We start from the raw sequence: 19,807 nt of genomic DNA, 5'->3' as shown, positions 1-19,807 counted from the left end.
CAACGTTACATCCCAATCATTATCACATTCACTCATCATACGTAATATCTCTGTCAACGTTCTCACCGTTCGTTCGCCAATCCATTCGCACTGGGCATATACGGCGAGAGTACACATGTTCTATGCCCCAATCATGCAACATTTGCTCAAACTCCCATCCAACAAATTCAGGCCCATTGTCACTCCAACATTCGTGGTCGGCTTGCACACACACATTGGCAACATCACTTGACCCACCATTCGCTACAGTCTCACTCTTTTGTTCCGAATCGCTACCGCGATATGCAAACTTACTCAAATGATCTACCATTACAACCATTCCCACATGTCCTCTAGCAGTCACAGGCAACGACACACAATCAATCACAACCATCTCAAATAACTCTTTCATCTGCAATCGCAACACAGGTGGATTCGCATGCACACTTTGATACTTACCCTTCTGACAGTCCGCACACACGTAATCGCTACATCCGCACAAATTTTACTCAATCCAGGCACATACAAATCTCTCTCATACATTCCCATAATTTATTTTTCCCAGATGCCCAAACCTATTATGCACCAATAAACACATACCCACGGCTGCATCTTCCGAAAAATACTGGCACATACACTTCCCCATCCCATATTCCTTCCTGATGCAAAAATAAACTATACCTTTACATACAACAAATCTCTTAGCACTTTCGCTTATACACTTCTAACTCAGACGGCCAACTTCCTACTCTTACACCCCTAACACACACTCTCTTAACATATTTATTTTCATGCACTGATTTTGCATCTGCTTAATTTCCTCTTCACTCAACAAATCATTTTCACTCCTTGCAATATCTACCATACCTACAAAACTAGTTTTAGACACATCCTCCTTTAACCTTCGTTATTTCCTGCCGCCCTTTCCTAAAATTCCCCTCCCGACATCCACACTTATATCATGCATTCTCATAAAATCAATTCCTAATAAAAACATGTTGGCATATCATTCTCATCCATGACTACAAAATTATGTATTATTTCAAATCCCCCTAACTGAATTTTTAATTGTACCTCCTCCCATACTAACACACTCCCTTGTCCCAAACCATGTATCCTTACACTCGTTGATTTTCTTTTTATATCCCAATCGCACCTTTCCAATTCACTAACTACTGTACTACTCACTAACGACACTTGTGCTCCCGTGTCTACCAAACTACAATATTTATTCTGATCCACCACTACATTCGTTACTAACTTACCTTTCGCTTCATGCATACACGCTCTCACGGTTACATTCACCGGCTTAGCTTCCTCACAACCATCCTCATCGCATTCATCTTCAACGATATCCCTCAACCCTACCCCTTATTCCCTCATTTTCCCCACAATCACCTTTCTTAACCAGCCAGCTATAAGTATCCTTTCCACAGTGAACATTTAAAATCACATTCGTACCATTTTCATTCACCCTTCCTTTATACTCCACCGGCCTATTCCATCCAAAGAACAATCGTACTGTAATTTTAAACATTTCAGCCACTACCAACAACACTTTCACTAACTTTTCCTCCTCATCTAATTCCCTTCCTTCCTCGCGCACTCCTCCTTCCGGCATCTCATTCATCACCTTTTCACGCAACTCGTTCATGCTTGCAGGTACTCCGTCAATCAACCCATTTGTTTCCAAATTACTCAACCCCCAAACAGACATTCCACACTCGATTCTCCCCTACATACTGTTCTTTACCACAAAGGTACTTGGTCCGGGTCCCAGTCGCTCCTAACCCTATCATCTCGTTCAGTCCACATACGCGACATAGCATCTGCAACAATATTCTGTCTACCTTGTACATACTCTACCTTAAAACTAAACTCATTCAAATCCTCTATCGTTCTACTTAATTCTAGCATTCACACTCTCCTTTTTAACCATATATACTAGCGGTCGATGGTCCGTCCGTATCACAAAATCTACCCCATACAAAAAAATACTTTCAACGCTTTCACACAAAACCTTATTGCAGCCAATTCCTTTTTCAATCACCGAATATTTCAACTCTGCCTTTCCAAACGCCTTGCTCACATACGCAATTACTCTCAATTGTTCTCCCCCATTCGCCTTCTGCATTTGTACCAAGCATCCTCCCATACTATATTTACTTGCATCCGTATACAGTTCTAGTTTATTCGCATTCTCACTATAGTCCGGGAAAGCCAACGCCACGTCTCTTGCAGCCTCCTCTTTCAGTCTCTAACGCTTCGATCATTCGCTCATCCCATTTCAATCTTACACAATTTCTCTTCCCCATCCATTCAGTAAGTGGTTTCCCGATCCCTGAACAATCTTTATAAACTTCCTTCCAAACTCAATTAAACCCAAAAATCCTTTCAACTCACGCACGGTCCGGGACGTGGAAATTCCTTACCTTATTCACGAACTTATCACTCTTTCCTTACACCTCTTCCACTCACCATATGCCCTAGGAATTCCACCTCCCCAGCCAACCAAGCACACTTTTTCAAGTTTTACTTTTATTCCTATTTCTTCCAACCTTTCTAACACTCGTTCAAGCAGTTCCATATTCTCTTCTACAGTCTCACTCGCAATCAAAATGTCATCTATAAAAACAGTTACCTTTTTGCAATCAAACCCAGCCAGAACCACATTCATTGCCCTTTGGAAGGCAGCAGGCGCATTAGCCAGTCCAAACAATCTTCGGAACTGGTAGTGGCAGGAACCACTAGAAAAGGCCGTAATATGCCTGCTCCTCCTCCAGAGGCATCTGGTAATAGCCCCTTACCAGATCTAATTTTGTAAACACTTTAATTCCATTCATCTTGTATACACAATCAGACACCACATTCATCGGGAATCGCTCTTTCACAGTTACTTCATTCACCTTCCGATAATCCACACACATTCGCAAACTTCCATCTGGCTTACGTACCCGGTACAATGGGGCTATTCCAGGCGCTCGTTCTCCTTTCAATCACTCCCACCCTCTCAAGCTCCTCACACTGCTCCTCTATCTCACGATTGATAGACGGAGAAAAATGTCGGGGACGCTGATATATGGGGTGTCGTCTTCCAGAACTATTTTAAATTCGGAAGCTTGATCCCCAAAATCCTCGTCACCACGACTCAATGCCCCTGCCTAGCCCACAACATTCTCCTCAATCGTTCTCTTACGTTATCACTTACATTTTCATCTACCTTTACTCTTTCTTTCAACTCCTCATACATCCAATCATTAGCTCCTTTCAAATCACCTGTCATCACCTGCCGTACCTTCACGCACTCTCATCATCCACATTCACCAACGACGTAATATTCCCACGCATAATCTCCCTCACATATTCCTCGGACTCGCTTCTTCCTGACACTCGGCAATGACGTTATATATACCCTCGGATCTCCCATGTTCAAAACCCCATCATATACACACACATTTGCCCTGACTAATTTATTTATGTCTATTCCCTCAACCACATACTCACACCTATCATTGTTGGCTATCCGGAGGCTATCCGGCCATGCCACTTTCACACTCACAACTTCTCCAATCTCATGTGGCACTTTTACCCTCTCTGTCGCAATTACAGGCACTCTCTTCCACAATTTTTGCTCAACCCTACCATCCTTCCCCAAATACAAATCCCCAAGCACATCCCCTTTCATACGTAATTCAATTACATTCATACTAGGACGGACCACCATCCCGCATTTTTTCAAAAACTCACATCCCAATAAAATATCATATTTATCATTCGTACTCTCAATCACACAAAAATCACTTTCATCCATCACTACACCCCCAATTTCTAACCGTTCACACACTCTTCCAACCACTGCCACCCGTAAATTTCCAATCCCTCTTACTTCCCCCTGACAGTTCCTAATCTCACACGTATTCCTCAATTTCTCACATCCATTCTTAAATATGACATTCATACTACACCCGGTATCTACTAAGGCAATCAATCTTACTCCCTTACAACACACTTGCACACTCATGCACTCGTCAGTCTTTCCAGCAAACCTCCCTCATGCAACAACCCCTCACGCATGCATCATCACACGCACCGCTTGCATCCTGGAGGATCCACCATTTGAACCCCCTTCACACTCAGTTTCCCAATTCGCTGTCACAGTCACCCTCTTTCGTCTACACACACTTGATACATGCCCTTCCATTCCACATTCGTCACACTTCGCTCTCGGTTCTGAACACATTCTCGCATAATGCCCATTCTTACCACAGTTGCCACATATTACATTCATTCGGGTACCCCTACAACCATTAGCAATATGACCCACCTGTCCGCACCTGTAGCATTTAACCCCTATCTTTCGTGACACTCCCTTACCAAATGTCCCGGTTGCCCACACCGAAACACGCTCCTAAAGCCCACCTACACTCATTCTTTGTATGTCCTTCCTTTCCACATCTAAAACACTTCGCTCGACTTCCACTCATCGACCTTCCCCTTTGTACACTACTATCCCTAACCCGTCCAACCCGTTTGTTCCCTTACAAACCCATCATTCATCCTCACTGGCACCTCCACATTACTTGCTCTTACACTCCTATCTATTATACTATAGGCCATTCTCATTGGGCCTCAACACTGCATCCCTAAAGCTTCCAAACTCTGGCACTCTCTCATCTACCCCAGCCCTTACACTTACACTTCTGCTCTCTTTTATAACCCTGTCAAGCTCATAATCTTCTACAATTTCCAAAATTTCTCCCCAAGTCAACCTTTCATTCGTCCATCTTTTCTTCTCCTTCCTTCAAGTTCACAAATTCTCTAACTCCATCTGGCACTGTCCTAACAACTTCCGTACTAACTCCTTACATTCATCTATCCCATCATCCCCAAACTTCTTCCTTGCCAACGTCTCCAGCCTACAAGCATATAGTGACAAGGTTTCCCAGCTTTCATTCTTGCCTCATCAAATTCATTCTTCCTCTTATACTTAACACTCGCTTTCATACGCCTCGCTTGCTCAACTAGTCTAGCTTTCACCTTGTCATACTCAACATCCCCCACACTCATAATAACCCTATACATATCAAGCAAAAACCCAGTCAAATATTCTCCTAATTCTCATGCCCACACTCTCTTACTTTCCCCATACTTATCCTGACAAACCTTTCATACTCCCTAAAGAAATCATGCACATCCCTACTTCCATACTCATTATACTTTTCACACAGGGTACCTCCCTCACATACATAGCCTTTCTCACTTCTTTCTCACTTTCACTCTCACTTTCGCTACTTTCGCTCTGTCCTTTCATACCCTCTTCCGAATACAAAGAGTCCACTTCTGCACTTACATTCATCTTACTCATTACACTCTTCTTCCCCCTCTTTTTATCCACTTTTATCCACTCACCTCCGTCCACCTCACTATCACTACTGCCTTCACCCTCTCCCTTCTTTCCTGCCTTTCCCACTTCCTTACCCTTCTTACCAGTTTCCTTTCCTTTCCTTCTTCCCTTTTTCTTCCCCTGACTTATCCTTACTTTCCCTCTGTTCCTTCTCTTGCTTTTCATTCCCTCTTCCTTACCCTGCCTCTCATTCCCTCGTTTCTTACTTCCTATTCCCATATCACTTTCATCACTCACACTTCCATTCACTTCTTCCTCCTTTTCTTTCTCTCTTGCCCCTTCACATGTTCCAGAGAACCTGCCTCCAACAGCCCCTTCTCCAAAAACACCCTTGAACATACCTTTCATCATTTCTTCCACACTTTTCATCATTCCCTCCAACTTTTATCCACCCCTCTCTTCCATTCTCTCTTCTGACTCTTTCATCTCCCCTTTCATTTCTTCTTTTGCACTTCTTAGCATTCCCCCCATCTCCTCCAACTGACTCCTCAATCTCTCATTCTCACCCCTCAACCACGTATTCTCCTCTCGCAACCTCACCAGTTCCTCTTCCATCCTTCTCTTCAGTCACACTGCAGCCACCAACCTCAATTGCAGCTGCAATACCAGCAGCCCCGTTGGGCGCCAAATATTATGTGGTGGAATTTCAAAACAAAAAAACAGTACACGACACTCACCTGGTCCTCGGTTGCTGGAAGATGGAGTAAGGCGTCCACGGTAGCCAACACAGCACACAGAACCACACAAACCAAACCAAAACAGAAAAACACACGACTCACGAACATACAGCAACAAGAACAGCACACTAACAAGGAAAAACAACAACTTTGCATCAGCACAAAAAAAACTGTCCAAACCAAACGACAGACCAGCACTCGCTCTGACTCAAGACTCAAAAATACTGCCTTCAAAACCGAAAAATCCTCACACACATATTCCACAGACAGACAGCGCCGTAAACAAACTAACGACCTCATCCCTCTTCATCCACACTTCACACACACACACACACACTCACACACACACACACACACTCTCTCTCTCTCTCTCTCTCTCTCTCTCTCTCTCTCTCTCTCTCTCTCTCTCTCTCTCTCTCTCTCTCTCTCTCTCTCTCAAAACGTTGGGAAATGCTAAATAAAAACAAATTTATTCATCCCTCTATATGGGTGTGGTTTTGTATTGCAGTGTAGGTAACAGCATTGTCTGGTTTTTATTCTGGTTCTATGCCCTGGGCAAGGGCATCTTTTTAAGCTTTTCTAGTCATTGGAAACCTTCCTTCGCTGCAAAGTTCCCACCAAAGTAGGGATGACCCATGGCTATACCGCCACACTACTACGGGTTAAGTTGAGCACTGACCAGAGACAGTATCCACCTGCAGTAGCTCTCTTACCAGGTAAGGAAACAGCAAGCATTGTATCAATGCTAGCAACTTTTCTATTTCAAAATCATTACTTTCCTTAATGTTTTGGAGTAGAATATGTCCATGTATCCCACCTCCTGTCAATTTGGATTCGGCTATATTATTACTTGGTAAGTTACTTATATGAAATTGTTATTTCCATGATGAAATTCAATTTTGTATATACTTACCAAGTAATTGTAGAATCAGAGCTCTCCCTCCTCCCCTCGCATGGACGTCAGGGCACAAACGAATTGAGCTCTTTGCTATGTTGTTCCTTTTCTTCCCCAAAAGTGGGCGGCGTTTGTCACCTACACAAAACAATTGAAGTGCTACCGCGAATTTTTAATTTTTAGGATGCTGTGGTTGAGCTATGTAATTACTTGGTAAGTATATATGAAACTTAAATTTATCATTAAAATAACATTTTTATTAAGAATAGCACAGAGAGAGAAAGAGAAAGGCAAGCAAATGGACAGCATTGTGATGCCTACCACCTCCACAGAACCCATTTCTCAGTGTGCTATATAACTTATTAGTTTTCCAATCACGTTTTTCTGCTGGTGGATCATTGCCAGCCATATGAAAGGCTTTTTATCGATTTTTATTTATTTTATATTAGTGTATATTTTTGGGGGCTGTGTTGCATGTGGATATGTGGAGCTGCTGATACAGTAGTGCGTATGTGGTTAATTAAAGGATTACTAACCTACTTCAACCTAGAGTTGTGGGTCCACTTTTGCCCACGTCAGGATGGCACAACATCAGATCTACTTGACCTTTCTCTGTTTGGTGGCCATGGTTCTGCAATATCAGCCTTGGTATTTTGATCCAGTGATGAGTGTCAGTTCCCTTTTGTTTTTCATTAATGTCTACCAGATGTGTGTGGATGGAAACACTTATTTTCATATGCATAATGTATGGTGCTAATAACATGAAGACACTTCATATACATAATGTATGGTGCTAATAACATGAAGACACCCACAGCATGCTGTACCAGAAATGTCAACTTCTGGACCCTAGTATTTAAAGTTTTAACCACACAAATGCTAAAATTGATGAAACATTATCAGTCTTTTAAACCTGACTAAATATGAGTATTCTGTATTTAAATTTCACTTTTATAGTTACTTATACTTGAAAAGTATAGTTTTTCTTTACATTATATGAACACCATTTAAATGTTAAACATATCTTTTATGGTAGCTGTTGCTTTACAAGATTATCTCTTCTTTCCTCACTAATTCACTGCACCTTATATAAAATTTGTATTGCCTTACATGGAGAACTTTGGACTCAGGAAATGGAGAGAGTGATCGATCTCAGTTGGGCAGCCCCTCTCTGTATACATTAGTAATTGAGTTCCTTTGAATTTTCGAATAAATTCAACAGTAAGTCTAATATTGTAAAGTATTTATACAGCATTTTGGTATCCATACAATAAGTTTCTAAAAAAATCAGTCATTTTTATCAAGGTGCATACATCGAAACTATTGTAAATAGAATGTTTGTATTTTGATTATTGTTAACATAACTACTGATTAGCTTTGATACTTAATTTGGATGTTTAACTCCTTACATTGAAAGCCTGTTTTAAAAGTGTAGATATGATGATGATGTGTAATTTGAATTTGAATCTGGGGGTATTCAGTTAGAAATAAAAAAAACTTAGGTAAATTATTTCTTCATCCAGGCAGCACATCAGCTCAAGACACCACAGGGGAGCCGAAGAGAGATTGGTGTTTTGATTTTAACTTCAACACCTTCAAGTGAAGTCAGCAATGCATTACTTCATGATCCATGGAATAGCATCCACAAATGGTTTAAGGAGGTAAGCATAAACATTATGGCTTTCACTCTTCCTATCATTTTTATCCCTTTTAATCTGTTATTTGATAGTTTTGATTGGTGACTGTAATTGTTGTTAACTCTTTTTATGTGTATCATCAATGTGTTTTTATCTAAAAAACTAGTTGGAGAAAAGTCCTGACCCATTGTGTTGTAGACTGTGCCAGTGATGTTGATTTATGTCAGTATTTTTTGAAAGCATGGTAATAACACTGTAGTGAGCTTGTAGTTGCTTCTGGATAGTATGATGTTTATGACGTACAGAAACTTTTCTCAAATGAAGCAATCATGTGAACTCCTTTCAGAAGCAGGAAATAGAGGTGGTGTGGGATGGATCACCTGGGTTCTATACTAAAGGCAACAGGAAGATGGTGGCTGATAATTTATTTCAGTCCACTGAATGAGTTTCTTCTGTAAATCCCTTTCAGCACAAAGACAGTGGAGTTGGTGTGGCAGTTCTTCAGAGAGGAGTACCTTTAAGCATCACGGGGCTCATACTTTCACATTTTTGTCCAGCCATCATTGAGGAAATACATATGCTTTGTATGGTTAGGAAAGGTATTCCCTGTTCCAGTTTAGCAGCTGCTCTTCAAGTCTTTACCAAGAATGGAGCACCAGAATAGCAGCAGCAGCAGCAGAATTGTCATCATTTATTGTAACCCATCCCTTCAATTATGGGACTCATGTGAACTTGGAAAAGACGATTTCATATAAGTAACTTACCAAGTAATACATAGCTAACTTATCCACACTTGCTTGGCAACTTTTTTAATTTAGCAGTGCCAGCCCTGCCCACTATTGGGAAAAACAGGAGCAATATGGCAGCCATGATTCAATTTGTTTCTGCCGGTCGTAGTGTAAACATAGTGCCATTTGCTTCAGGTTTTTTAGATTTTACCGTTGTTTATTTCGTACTCAGTGAAGTATAATTGCTTTGTTTTGGTTCTGCTCAGGCTATAAGCACTTTATTTTTGCAGTTTTGATTGTTTTTCAGTAAATTACTTAGAATTATGTCTAATTCTGTTAGTCCTAGTATTTGCTACTGTAGCGAGTAGGGCTGCAAGGGTAGGCTTACTAAAGCTTGTTGTGATCATCATCCCCCATGATCCCAACCCCTTGACAAGATGGGGAGGGGAACCTTAGGGATCCACTGCAGGGAGAGTACGCTCTTTTACACCTGTTTCTCTACTGTGGATTCAACAGAACATTGGGACCTATACAGTAAACCCCCCGTATTCGTGGGGGATGCATACCACAACCCCTGCGAATAGTTAACACCCCCCTCCTCTAAAAACACTTGTAACTGCCTATCTTGAAAGTTCAGATTACCAAATGTTTACCTTAAACTAGCATCCTACATCAATTGTACCTTAAACTATTATCCTATTACTGTATTAATCTTTGATATGATATTAATATCATTTCAAAGTCGTCATAAACATTTTTTTACCCTTAAAAATATAAACATACATACTTCTTACCCTTCCAGCCATTAACAGAGAGAGGGATAGAGAGAGTATATCTCTCTATCAACCACTCTCCCTTTCTATCTATCTATCTATCCATCTCTCACATTCTGAGTATCCTTTGTTGGCCGACTCGGTTGAGCTTCAGACTGCCATTCGGTGGGCCGGAGTTCAATTCCTGCGGCCGGCTGATGAAGAGTTAGAGGAATTTATTTCTGGTGATAGAAATTCATTTCTCGCTATAATGTGGTTCGGATTCCACAATAAGCTGTAGGTCCCGTTGCTAAGTAACCAATTGGTTCTTAGCCACGTAAAATAAGTCTAATCCTTCGGGCCAGCCCTAGGAGAGCTGTTAATCAGCTCAGTGGTCTGGTAAAACTAAGGTATACTTACTTTGGCGTGAAAGAGAGGGGGAGAGTGATTTTTCAGTATTCTTCGTTGACCACCAAGTGGGCAACATTTTCTACCCTTTGTGGTCAATATGTCAAGATAAATTGACAGTTAGATTACACCCTCCCCCCTTGCTCTGAGCTTTGGAGAAGACTGGGAATCGATATGTTTTCTTTTAAAATTATACATAATTTACGATAGAAATGCATAAATGTAATAATAGCATGAAAAATATGAAAAAAATTAATGACAAAGTAACATCACGTTTATCTATAAAACTAGGTCATACAAAACAAATAAATATACATGTTACATATGCATAAAAAATAAATGAATATATATGTTACATATGCATAAAAAATCTATCTCAGAGAGAGAGAGAGAGAGATAGAGAGATATGAAATACAAAGAATGGTAAAGGTGCACCACAGTTCCCTTTTCTTAAGGACTCTCATGGAGAATAAGGTAGCCAGCTCCTGGGAGCGGATGTCCTTATCCGCACGAGAATACTCCCAACCAATCTGCAGCCATGTTCTCTTCCATTTTCTTGGCTAATGCCCCAACTATCCAGTCCAAGAAGCTGAATACTTTCAAAGACTTTAAAGACGTCTCTCATGAAACGGTCTAGCTCCGAGGATGTGAACATGATCTTATCGGAGTTAAAAGCCAATCTCCACACAGAGTCAACAAGGCCGGGGAAGTCCCCCTGGGAGGAGGCAGAAACTCCCAGAAGAGGAGCTTCCCCAGTGGAGTAGGACAAGTACCTCCTTGGCGACAGGCAGGAGGGAAACACGCTGAAAACCGCCTTGCCAAGCTCCCTCTTCTCCGCTAACCATCAATGCCCACTAAAGCCTTCCTAGAGGATGAGGAGAGGACCATCTTCGGTAGCCTGGAGGCCTCTACTGGCTGTCTTATCATGAAGGCTGAACCAGGTGATGACTGGGCCCTTGGAAAGAAGAAAGTTGGGCAGCAGAATCCCCTCTGAAAATGCTTATTAGTGCTTATAACTGCCAAATATCCTGTACCCCTTAATGCTTATACAGTAACTGCCTATTTTAATAGTTCACTGCCAAATTTAATAGTTAAAACAAAAGTATACCTTAAATTATCATACTAAAACAACTTAATATTTCAAGCAAAAATACACCCCAAACCATCACCCCAAGACATCCAACGTCATCCTAGATTACCCCCATACAACTGTTACTTAAGTATATACACCCCTAAAATGCATATAACAGGGATTTACTAATTTTCAAATAGTAATATTAATGTAAATACAGCAAAATATCTATAAAATGTTTAGTACAAATTAAATCCTTAATACAAATTAAATAAATTTGTCTTACATAAAGTTTGACCACTAATCAAGTTATCACTGTATAAGTAAGCATAGCTGTTTTCTCTCATAGTATTGAAGTTGTTTTCCTTTTATATTGGTAAAAACAATTACTGTCACTAGTGTATTAAATATTTTTAATGTGCATATGTATTTTTGTGTGTGTGTGTCTCTCTCTCTCTCTCTCTTCGAGATAAGAGAAAGATTGATTTTTTATGCATGTATGTTTATTTGTTTTGTACAGTATAGTTTTACAGTACAGTAAACCCCCAGTTTTCGCGGCCTCACTACTCCCGGACTGATGTATTTGCGGATTTCTCTGTGGAACGTACATATCTATTATTCGCGGAAAGTTCACTAATTCGCGGTATTTTTCACTGAGAAATATTCACTAATTACTGTATTTTCGTATCATTTTCATGACTAAATGCACTTTTATACTATCAAAAGAGGCAGTTCTAAGTGTTTTTAGAGGGGTTTCAAGTATTCACAGATTTTAGCTGTTCATGGGGGGCGGGATGCGGTATGCATCCCCAGCGAATAAGGGTGTTTACTGCATAGATAAACGTGATGTTACTTTGTCATTCGTTTTTTCATATTTTCTATGCTATAATTATAGTTTTTGCATTTCAATAAAAGTAGACAGGAAAATGAAATGAAAATAATTAGTGAATCATTATAAAAATGAGTGACAAAGTAACATCATGTTTATCTATAAAACTATACCGTACAAAACAAATAAACATAAATGCATAAAAATCAGTCTCTTTCCTATCTCAGTGAGAGAGGGAGAGATTTGTGGTCAAACTTTCTGTAAGACAGATTTATTTAATTTGTATTAAAAATTTTGTAGATGTTTTGCTGTGTCTACCTTAATACTAATGTTTGAAAATTAGTAAATAATATTTTATCATAAAAATGTATTTATTCATGAAAATAAAATGAAAATACAGCAATTAGTGAATTCAGTATTGCTCTGTGAAAACATTCTTGAATTGATGAAAGTTGCCAAGTAAAATTGAAAGATACGTTCAAGAAAAATCTGCAACAAAGTGAAGTGTGTAAAAGTGGGAGTGTACTATACATTATTGTTTAATTTTATTACAGTAAATAATAAAAAAATACAGACTATTGCTCTACAAAAAAAAAAAAATCTGTAGATAGCAAGTTTCCTGCAAATAATTTACTGTATAGATATGTTCCACAGAAAAATCCATGAATGGGCGAGTTTACCGCAAATAATTTATAGATAGGTTCCGTAGAAAAATTCCGCGAATCACTGAGTCTATGAATTGTGAGTCCGCAAATAGCACTGGTTGACCGTATAACATTCTAAAAGCAGATTGGGAAATATTTAACGTGTATACCAGAAATATTCCGCCATATGATTCTTTGAAAAATCATAATGAAACAAATGAATTCTTTCTATCCTTCATTAAAAAGGCAGCACACAAAGCTATCCCGCATTCAAAACCTCATAATAAAAACATAAAGTTCCCTTGTGGTCAGATGATCTGTCTGAATTAGTAGGATAAAAACACTCTAGCAAGAGGGGTACTCTAAACGGAAGGTTCAATAAAATTCCTAGACAAAAACATATTAAAAATTACAATTACATTATTAGAAATAGATTCATTAAAACCTTTATATAATAAAATATCAGCTAAATTTAGAAAGGAAGTCATAAAAGGTAAGTAATATCTTGGAGGTCATATGTATCAGAAATAACAAGTGAAACGTCAGTTTGAAAACAAGTGAAACGTCAGTTTAAAAAGTATGGGAAAAATTTGGAAAAATGAGTGGAACAAATATTAAACCACCCAGACAAGCTATATTAGATAATGGCAAAAAAATTTTAGATCCCTTCGAAATTAGTAACTTACTTGGGGAAAGTTTTGCCAAAATAAGCAGTGACCAAAATTTGGACAAACATTTAAAAAAAATAAAGAAGAAAGCAGAATCTATAATACTTCATTTTGAGACAAAGGAAGATACAGGCAGTCCCCGGTTTACGACAGTTCCGGCTTACGACGTTCCGAGGTAACGACGCTTTTCAAATATATTCATCAGAAATTATTTCCCGGCTTACGACGCATGTTCCGGGGTTACGACGCGTCGTACGCCGATCCGACGGAAGAAATTTGGCCCCAAAACGGCAGAATAATCATAATTTGAAGGTTTTTTTTTATGTAAAACTCAATAATAATGCAGTTTACGTTGTTTTCAATGCACCCAGAGCATTAAAAGTAAGGTTTTCTTATGATTTTTGACGATTTTCGACGATTTTCCGGTTTACGACGATTTTCGGGTTCTGACTCGGCGCAAGAACGGAACCCCCGTCGTAAACCGGGGACCGCCTGTATATATTATAATAAATTCAGTATGGAAGAGTTGGAATATGCTCTCTTGAACAGCAATAAATCTGCTCCTGGAGGTGATGATATTTGCTTTGAAGTGATTTGCCACCTAGCACCTTTGACAAAATCATACTTATTAAAACATTACAATCATTCATGGCTCAGAAACTTGTTTCCAGATGATTGACAAAATATGACTCCCATATCATTTGTTTTCACTGTAAAGGACAAATTTGCTCTTCCGACTTGACTTGTAACGAGTGCAGAGAGTGGGATCAGGGGAAATGGAAAACTTGACTAGTTTAGATAAACTTGAGAAAAATAGACAAAGAAGGGTGGCTGCTAAAGCCGAAGCTAAAAGTTCAGTTAGTCAGGGTTCTCCTGTGTTACCTACCCTTTTGACTTCTGTAACTGCCTTTTCCTCTGTCACCAGTCCTCCGACTTTACCTGTAACTCCGTCACCCAACTCCCAACTTTCTGAACTCGATGCCATTACCAGTCTGGAAGCCAGAATAGACCAGAAATTCAGTCTCTTAGTTAACACTGTAGCTCAAATAGGGGCTTCAGTGAGGGGCCTTATGGATAAATTTAGTGACAGTGATCACAGTGCAAGTGTTGTGTCAGTGGAGGAGGTGGTTACCCATCCCACAGACGCTCCTTGACGAAGGTCCCTGTCAAACTCCCCTAAACCTGGGAGGAGGCAAACCATAAGTCCAAGGGAGGTCAGTGGGGTTTGCCCACGGATAGTCTCCCCCTCAACAGAGCCTGTTGTACAAGGATCCCAGGACTCGGTGGACAGTCGCTGGAAAGGTGTCCATCTTGGAGTTCATGCCCTTTCTTCGAGTGATTCAGATTCGGGATCCAACGAATCCAAGTGTAATGCAAGTAAGAAGCACAGTTGGTGCTTTAAGAGTGCATCTAGGCCATTGAAAAGGCCAGTATCCGCAGCTGAGTGCGAATTCCTGATCCCGTACAAGCGGACCAGAGATTGGGAACGAGTCCCAAACCATTGTGTAGTTTTTGGGATGATCCTAGTATAGTAAACCCCCCCGTATTCACGGGGGATGTGTACCATACCCCCCCCCCCCTGGCGAATAGCTCAATCCACAAATACTTGGAACCCCTTTAAAAATGCTTAGAACTGCCTATTTTGATAGTTTAAACAAAAAAGCCCTCTAAAAGTGCTTATACCTGAGCACTATAATAATTTCATCACAAAAAGTGCATTCAGTCATGAAAATATGAAAATACAGTAATTAATGAATATTTCTCAGTGAAAAGTACCACGAATGGGTGAATTTTCCGCGAATAATGGGTAGATACAGTCCACAAAGAAATCCGTGAATACGTGAGTCCGCGAATAGTGAGACCGCAAATACGGGAAGTTTACTGTAATGCTTTGCCCGCAGTGTCAGTGTCAGAGCACCATTGTGCGACGCCCAAATGGGTTCGCAAGAAAACCACAGATCATGCATCAGGATCCGAGTGCCCAGTGCTATCCCAGTGATCTGTGTCTGCAGTGTACTCCGAGCGCCCAAAGGGATCCAAGCGTGTAATTGGGATCCAAGGGATCTGAAGTTCCTGCGGGATTGAATAAACATGTAGTGCATGCACGATCATCAGTGTGTGCCCAGTCCCCTTCCAAGCTGGCGCCAGCATCTTCCAGGCATCCAGCGCCATGCTCCGCATTTCATTCGGTTCAGGATCCATCCCTGGAACCGATTCAGCAACGCTTAGACAGTATCCTTCGACCTTTTACAAAAACCGACAGTGTCTCATGAGCCCGTGTATCTGGCTCTTTCGCCCATTTTGTCCGAAGAAGAAGACATCGAACAGGATCAGCCTTCTTCAACCTAAGCATGTCTTTAGAGGCATTTTTTGTTTTGCTTCCCAGATTTCTTTTCACCAACGACTTCGTCTTTGCCGAGTTTGGCATTTATTATGAGACAGCCTATGGAAGCTTCCAAGCCTCCCAAGATGGTTTTATCTTGATCGTCGAACAAAGCCCTGTCAGGCATTAAGTGGTGGCTTACAGGCAAGAGGGATCTGAGCAAGGCGGTATTTTGCACCCCTCCTTCGTGTCTGTCGAAGATGAGGTATGTGTCCTATGTTACTGAGGAAGCTCCTTCTTTGGGAATTTATGCCTCCTCCCAAGGGGCCTTCTTCAGCTTGATTGACTCGTCACTGAAATCTGCATTCTCTTCATCCAAGATCTTGTTCGCGTCATCGGAACTCGACCATTTGACGAAGGACATCTTCAAGGTCTTTGAGATCTTAAGTTTTTTAGATTGGACTGTGGGCACTTTAGCGAAGAAGATAGAAGATTGCACCACTCTCCAAGATAATTTCGCAACAGACTGGCTGGGAGTACTCTCATGCACAAATAAGGTAATCAGGGATGGATCCCAGGAGCTGGCGGCCTTATTTGCAGTGGGAGTACTTAAGAAGCAAGAACAGTGGTGTTCGTTCACTGCCAAAGGGGTCACCCCTTCCCAGAGGTCTGCGCTTCTTTTTGCTCCTTTGGATCACTATAGTCTCTTCCCCCATGCAATTTTTGCAACAGAGTTGCAAAAGAAGTCTATACAAGACGTGCTGGCTTAACCCTTAAACGCCTACTGGACGTATCATACGTCAACTAAAATTGTCTGTTGGGTGCCAAGTGGGACGACCGTGACGTCGACTACAACAAAAATTTCAACCTTCGGTCAACTTTGACTCAACTGAAATGGTCGAAAAACGCAATTGTAAGCTAAAACTCTTACATTCTAGTAATATTCAATCATGTACCTTCATTTTGCAACAAATTGGAAGTCTCTAGCACAATATTCCGATTTATGGTGAATTTTTGAAAAAAACTTTTCTTACGCCCGCACGGTAACTCAGCCGAAAATTTCAGAAATTCTTTCGTCATTTTGTCGTAATTTTTGCACTGTTCTATATTAGCAGTTACATAAAGTTTTATATATGAAAATGTGTGCAATTTCATGTACAATACAACAGAAAATAACTCATGGTTGTAGCTTTTACCAGTTTTGAAATATTTTCATATAAATCACGATAACTGCCAAAATTTCAACCTTCGGTCAACTTTGACTCAACCGAAATGTTCAAAAAATGCAATTGTAAGCTAAAACTCTTACATTCTAGTAATATTCAATAATTTACCTTCATTTTGCAACCAATTGGAAGTCTCTAGCACAATATTTCGATTTATGGTGAATTTTGAAAAAACTTTTTCCTTACGTCCGCGCACAGAAATTCTTTCATCACGTTGTCGTAATGTTTGCACTGTTTTATATTAGTCGTTACATAAAGTTTTATATATGGAAATGTGCGCAGTTTCATGTAGAATACAACAGAAAATAACTCATGGTTGTAGCTTTTATCAGTTTTGAAATATTTTCATATAAATCACGATAACTGCCAAAATTTCAACCTTCGGTCAACTTTAACTCGACCAAAATGGTAAAAAAATGCAATTGTAAGCTAAAACTCTTACACTCTAGTAATTGTTTACCTTCATTTTGCAATAAATTGGAAGTCTCTAGCACAATATTTCGATTTATGGTGAATTTTTGAAAAAAACATTTTCACGCTCTCTGCGCAGTAACTTCGGCCGAACATCTCAGAAATTCTTTCGTCTCGTTTGTCGTAATATTTGCACCGTTTTATATTAGTCGTTACATAAAGTTTATATATGAAAATGTGTGCAATTTCATGTACAATACAACAGAAAATAACTCATGGTTGTAGCTTTTATCAGTTTTGAAATATTTTCATATAAATCACGATAAATAGAAAAAATTCAACTTTCGGTCAACTTTAACTCGACCGAAATGGTCGAAAACTGCAATGTTAAGCTAAAACACGTACAGTCTAGTAATATTCAATCAATTAGCTTCATTTTTCAACAAACGGGAAGTCTCTAGCACAATATTTCGATTTATGGTGAATTTTTGAAAAAACATTTTTTTACGTCCGTTACATTTAATTCATGCATCATTTTGTGATAATATTTTCTCTGTATTTCTTTGATCGTTTTACAATTTGTTATATACCAAAATCATCACAATTTAGTGTACAATACAACTAAAAATAATTAACTCATTAGCTTTAACCATTGTGCTTACAGCACGATTTGTATACAATTATATAAGAGTTTTTTTTTCGGTCATATATTCCAATATTTATATATGATAATGATATTTTTTTTCATTTCTGATGGTTGCATATTAAACTTCAGGCAATGACAAAAAAAGGAGCCAGAAATGAACTCTTAATCTTAAAAACTAAGCATGCTGTGATTTTTTTTAAAAACTTTTTTCCCGCTTCGGCGCTAACTCACTGAACGCCGCCGGCATATGGGAGACGTTTTTGTAAATAGAGGCTCGGCGTTTAAGGGTTAATCCGCCAAATGCCCGAAGGGGTCAGGACGTGTTTCTTCTACTTCTTTTGTGCAAAGAACGATCTCGCCACTACAGCAACAGAAATATCAGGGCAGTAGAGGCAAGTTCCAGCCCTTGTCGAGCATATCCTAGGTCAGTCTGACTAATCAAGAAGTCATCAGTCAAGCCTTCCTCTTGCAAGTGAGGATACTGTCCTCCATGTACCAGTGGGGGCCAGACTTCAGTGAGAAGCCTGCCTTAGTGTCCTCTCCCATCAACTTGGCAGCCTATTCTTTAGGCTCGGAGAGTTATTTGGCCCTCTCACAGGAAGTCTCGTCTCTGCTCAGCAAGAAGGCCATAGAGATAGTCTTGGATGTAAGCACGCCAGGGTTTTACAACCGCCTGTTCATCGTCCCAAAGTCATTGGGAGGTTGGAGACCTGTCTTGGACATCAGCCCCTTGAATTTTTATGTTCAAAATAAAATTCTGTATAAGTAACTTAACCAAATAATTACATAGCTATAGTTTCTACTTTACGCAGCAGCTCAAAATTCGAAATTCGCGGTAGCGCTCTTTTGTTTTGGGTGTAGGTATACTGCCCCGCCCACTATCAGGGAAAAGTATACCTTAGTTTAACCAGACCACTGAGCTGATTAACAGCTCTCCTAGGGCTGGCCCGAAGGATTAGACTTATTTTATGTGGCTAAGAACCAATTTGTTACCTAGCAATGGGACCTACAGCTTATTGTGGAATCTGAACCACATTAAAGCAAGAAATGAATTTCTGTCACCAGAAATAAATTCCTCTAATTCTTCATTGGCCGGCCGGAGATTCGAACGCAGGCCCTGCAGAGTGCTAGCCGAGAACGGCACCGACCAGTCCAACGAGGAACTAACTAAGAATAGGTACAACGTAGCTAAAGAGCTCAATTGTTTCTGCCGGTTAATAACTGAACACCAGTTATTAGCGGCTCTTGTTTCGTTTTTGCTAGATGGTCGGAGATCGTCTTTGGTGAAGTACTCTTTGCTCAGCTATTTAGCTTAGCTAGAATTTGGATTTTTTTCTTCGATTGTGACTTGTCTAATTGGAATTTTGCCCATTATGTCTGACTCTAGGTTGTCCAGCATTAGGTACTGCAGCAAAGGCTGCAAAACTACTCACTTCTGCAAAATAGGACTCACATACCATTTGTTTTACTTGTAAGGAACAAATTTGTTCTCCAGAATTGAATTGTGA

General features: G+C 40.0%; 1 protein-coding gene across 5 annotated transcripts in view; it reads left to right on the top strand.

Annotated features, from left to right (window-relative positions):
* LOC136840977 (uncharacterized) overlaps positions 1-19,807 on the top strand; it is a 263,752-nt gene that overhangs the window by 111,525 nt on the left and 132,420 nt on the right. For all 5 annotated transcript variants that reach the window (XM_067107982.1, XM_067107981.1, XM_067107980.1 and 2 more), the window contains exon 6: positions 8,479-8,616. In XM_067107982.1, coding sequence (XP_066964083.1) covers positions 8,479-8,616 — 138 coding nt within the window. The remainder of the gene's footprint in view (positions 1-8,478; positions 8,617-19,807) is intronic.

Source organism: Macrobrachium rosenbergii, chromosome 8, assembly GCF_040412425.1.
Source record: "Macrobrachium rosenbergii isolate ZJJX-2024 chromosome 8, ASM4041242v1, whole genome shotgun sequence".
NCBI classification, from domain to species: domain Eukaryota; kingdom Metazoa; phylum Arthropoda; class Malacostraca; order Decapoda; family Palaemonidae; genus Macrobrachium; species Macrobrachium rosenbergii.
This window is presented reverse-complemented; position numbering and strand designations above follow the sequence as displayed.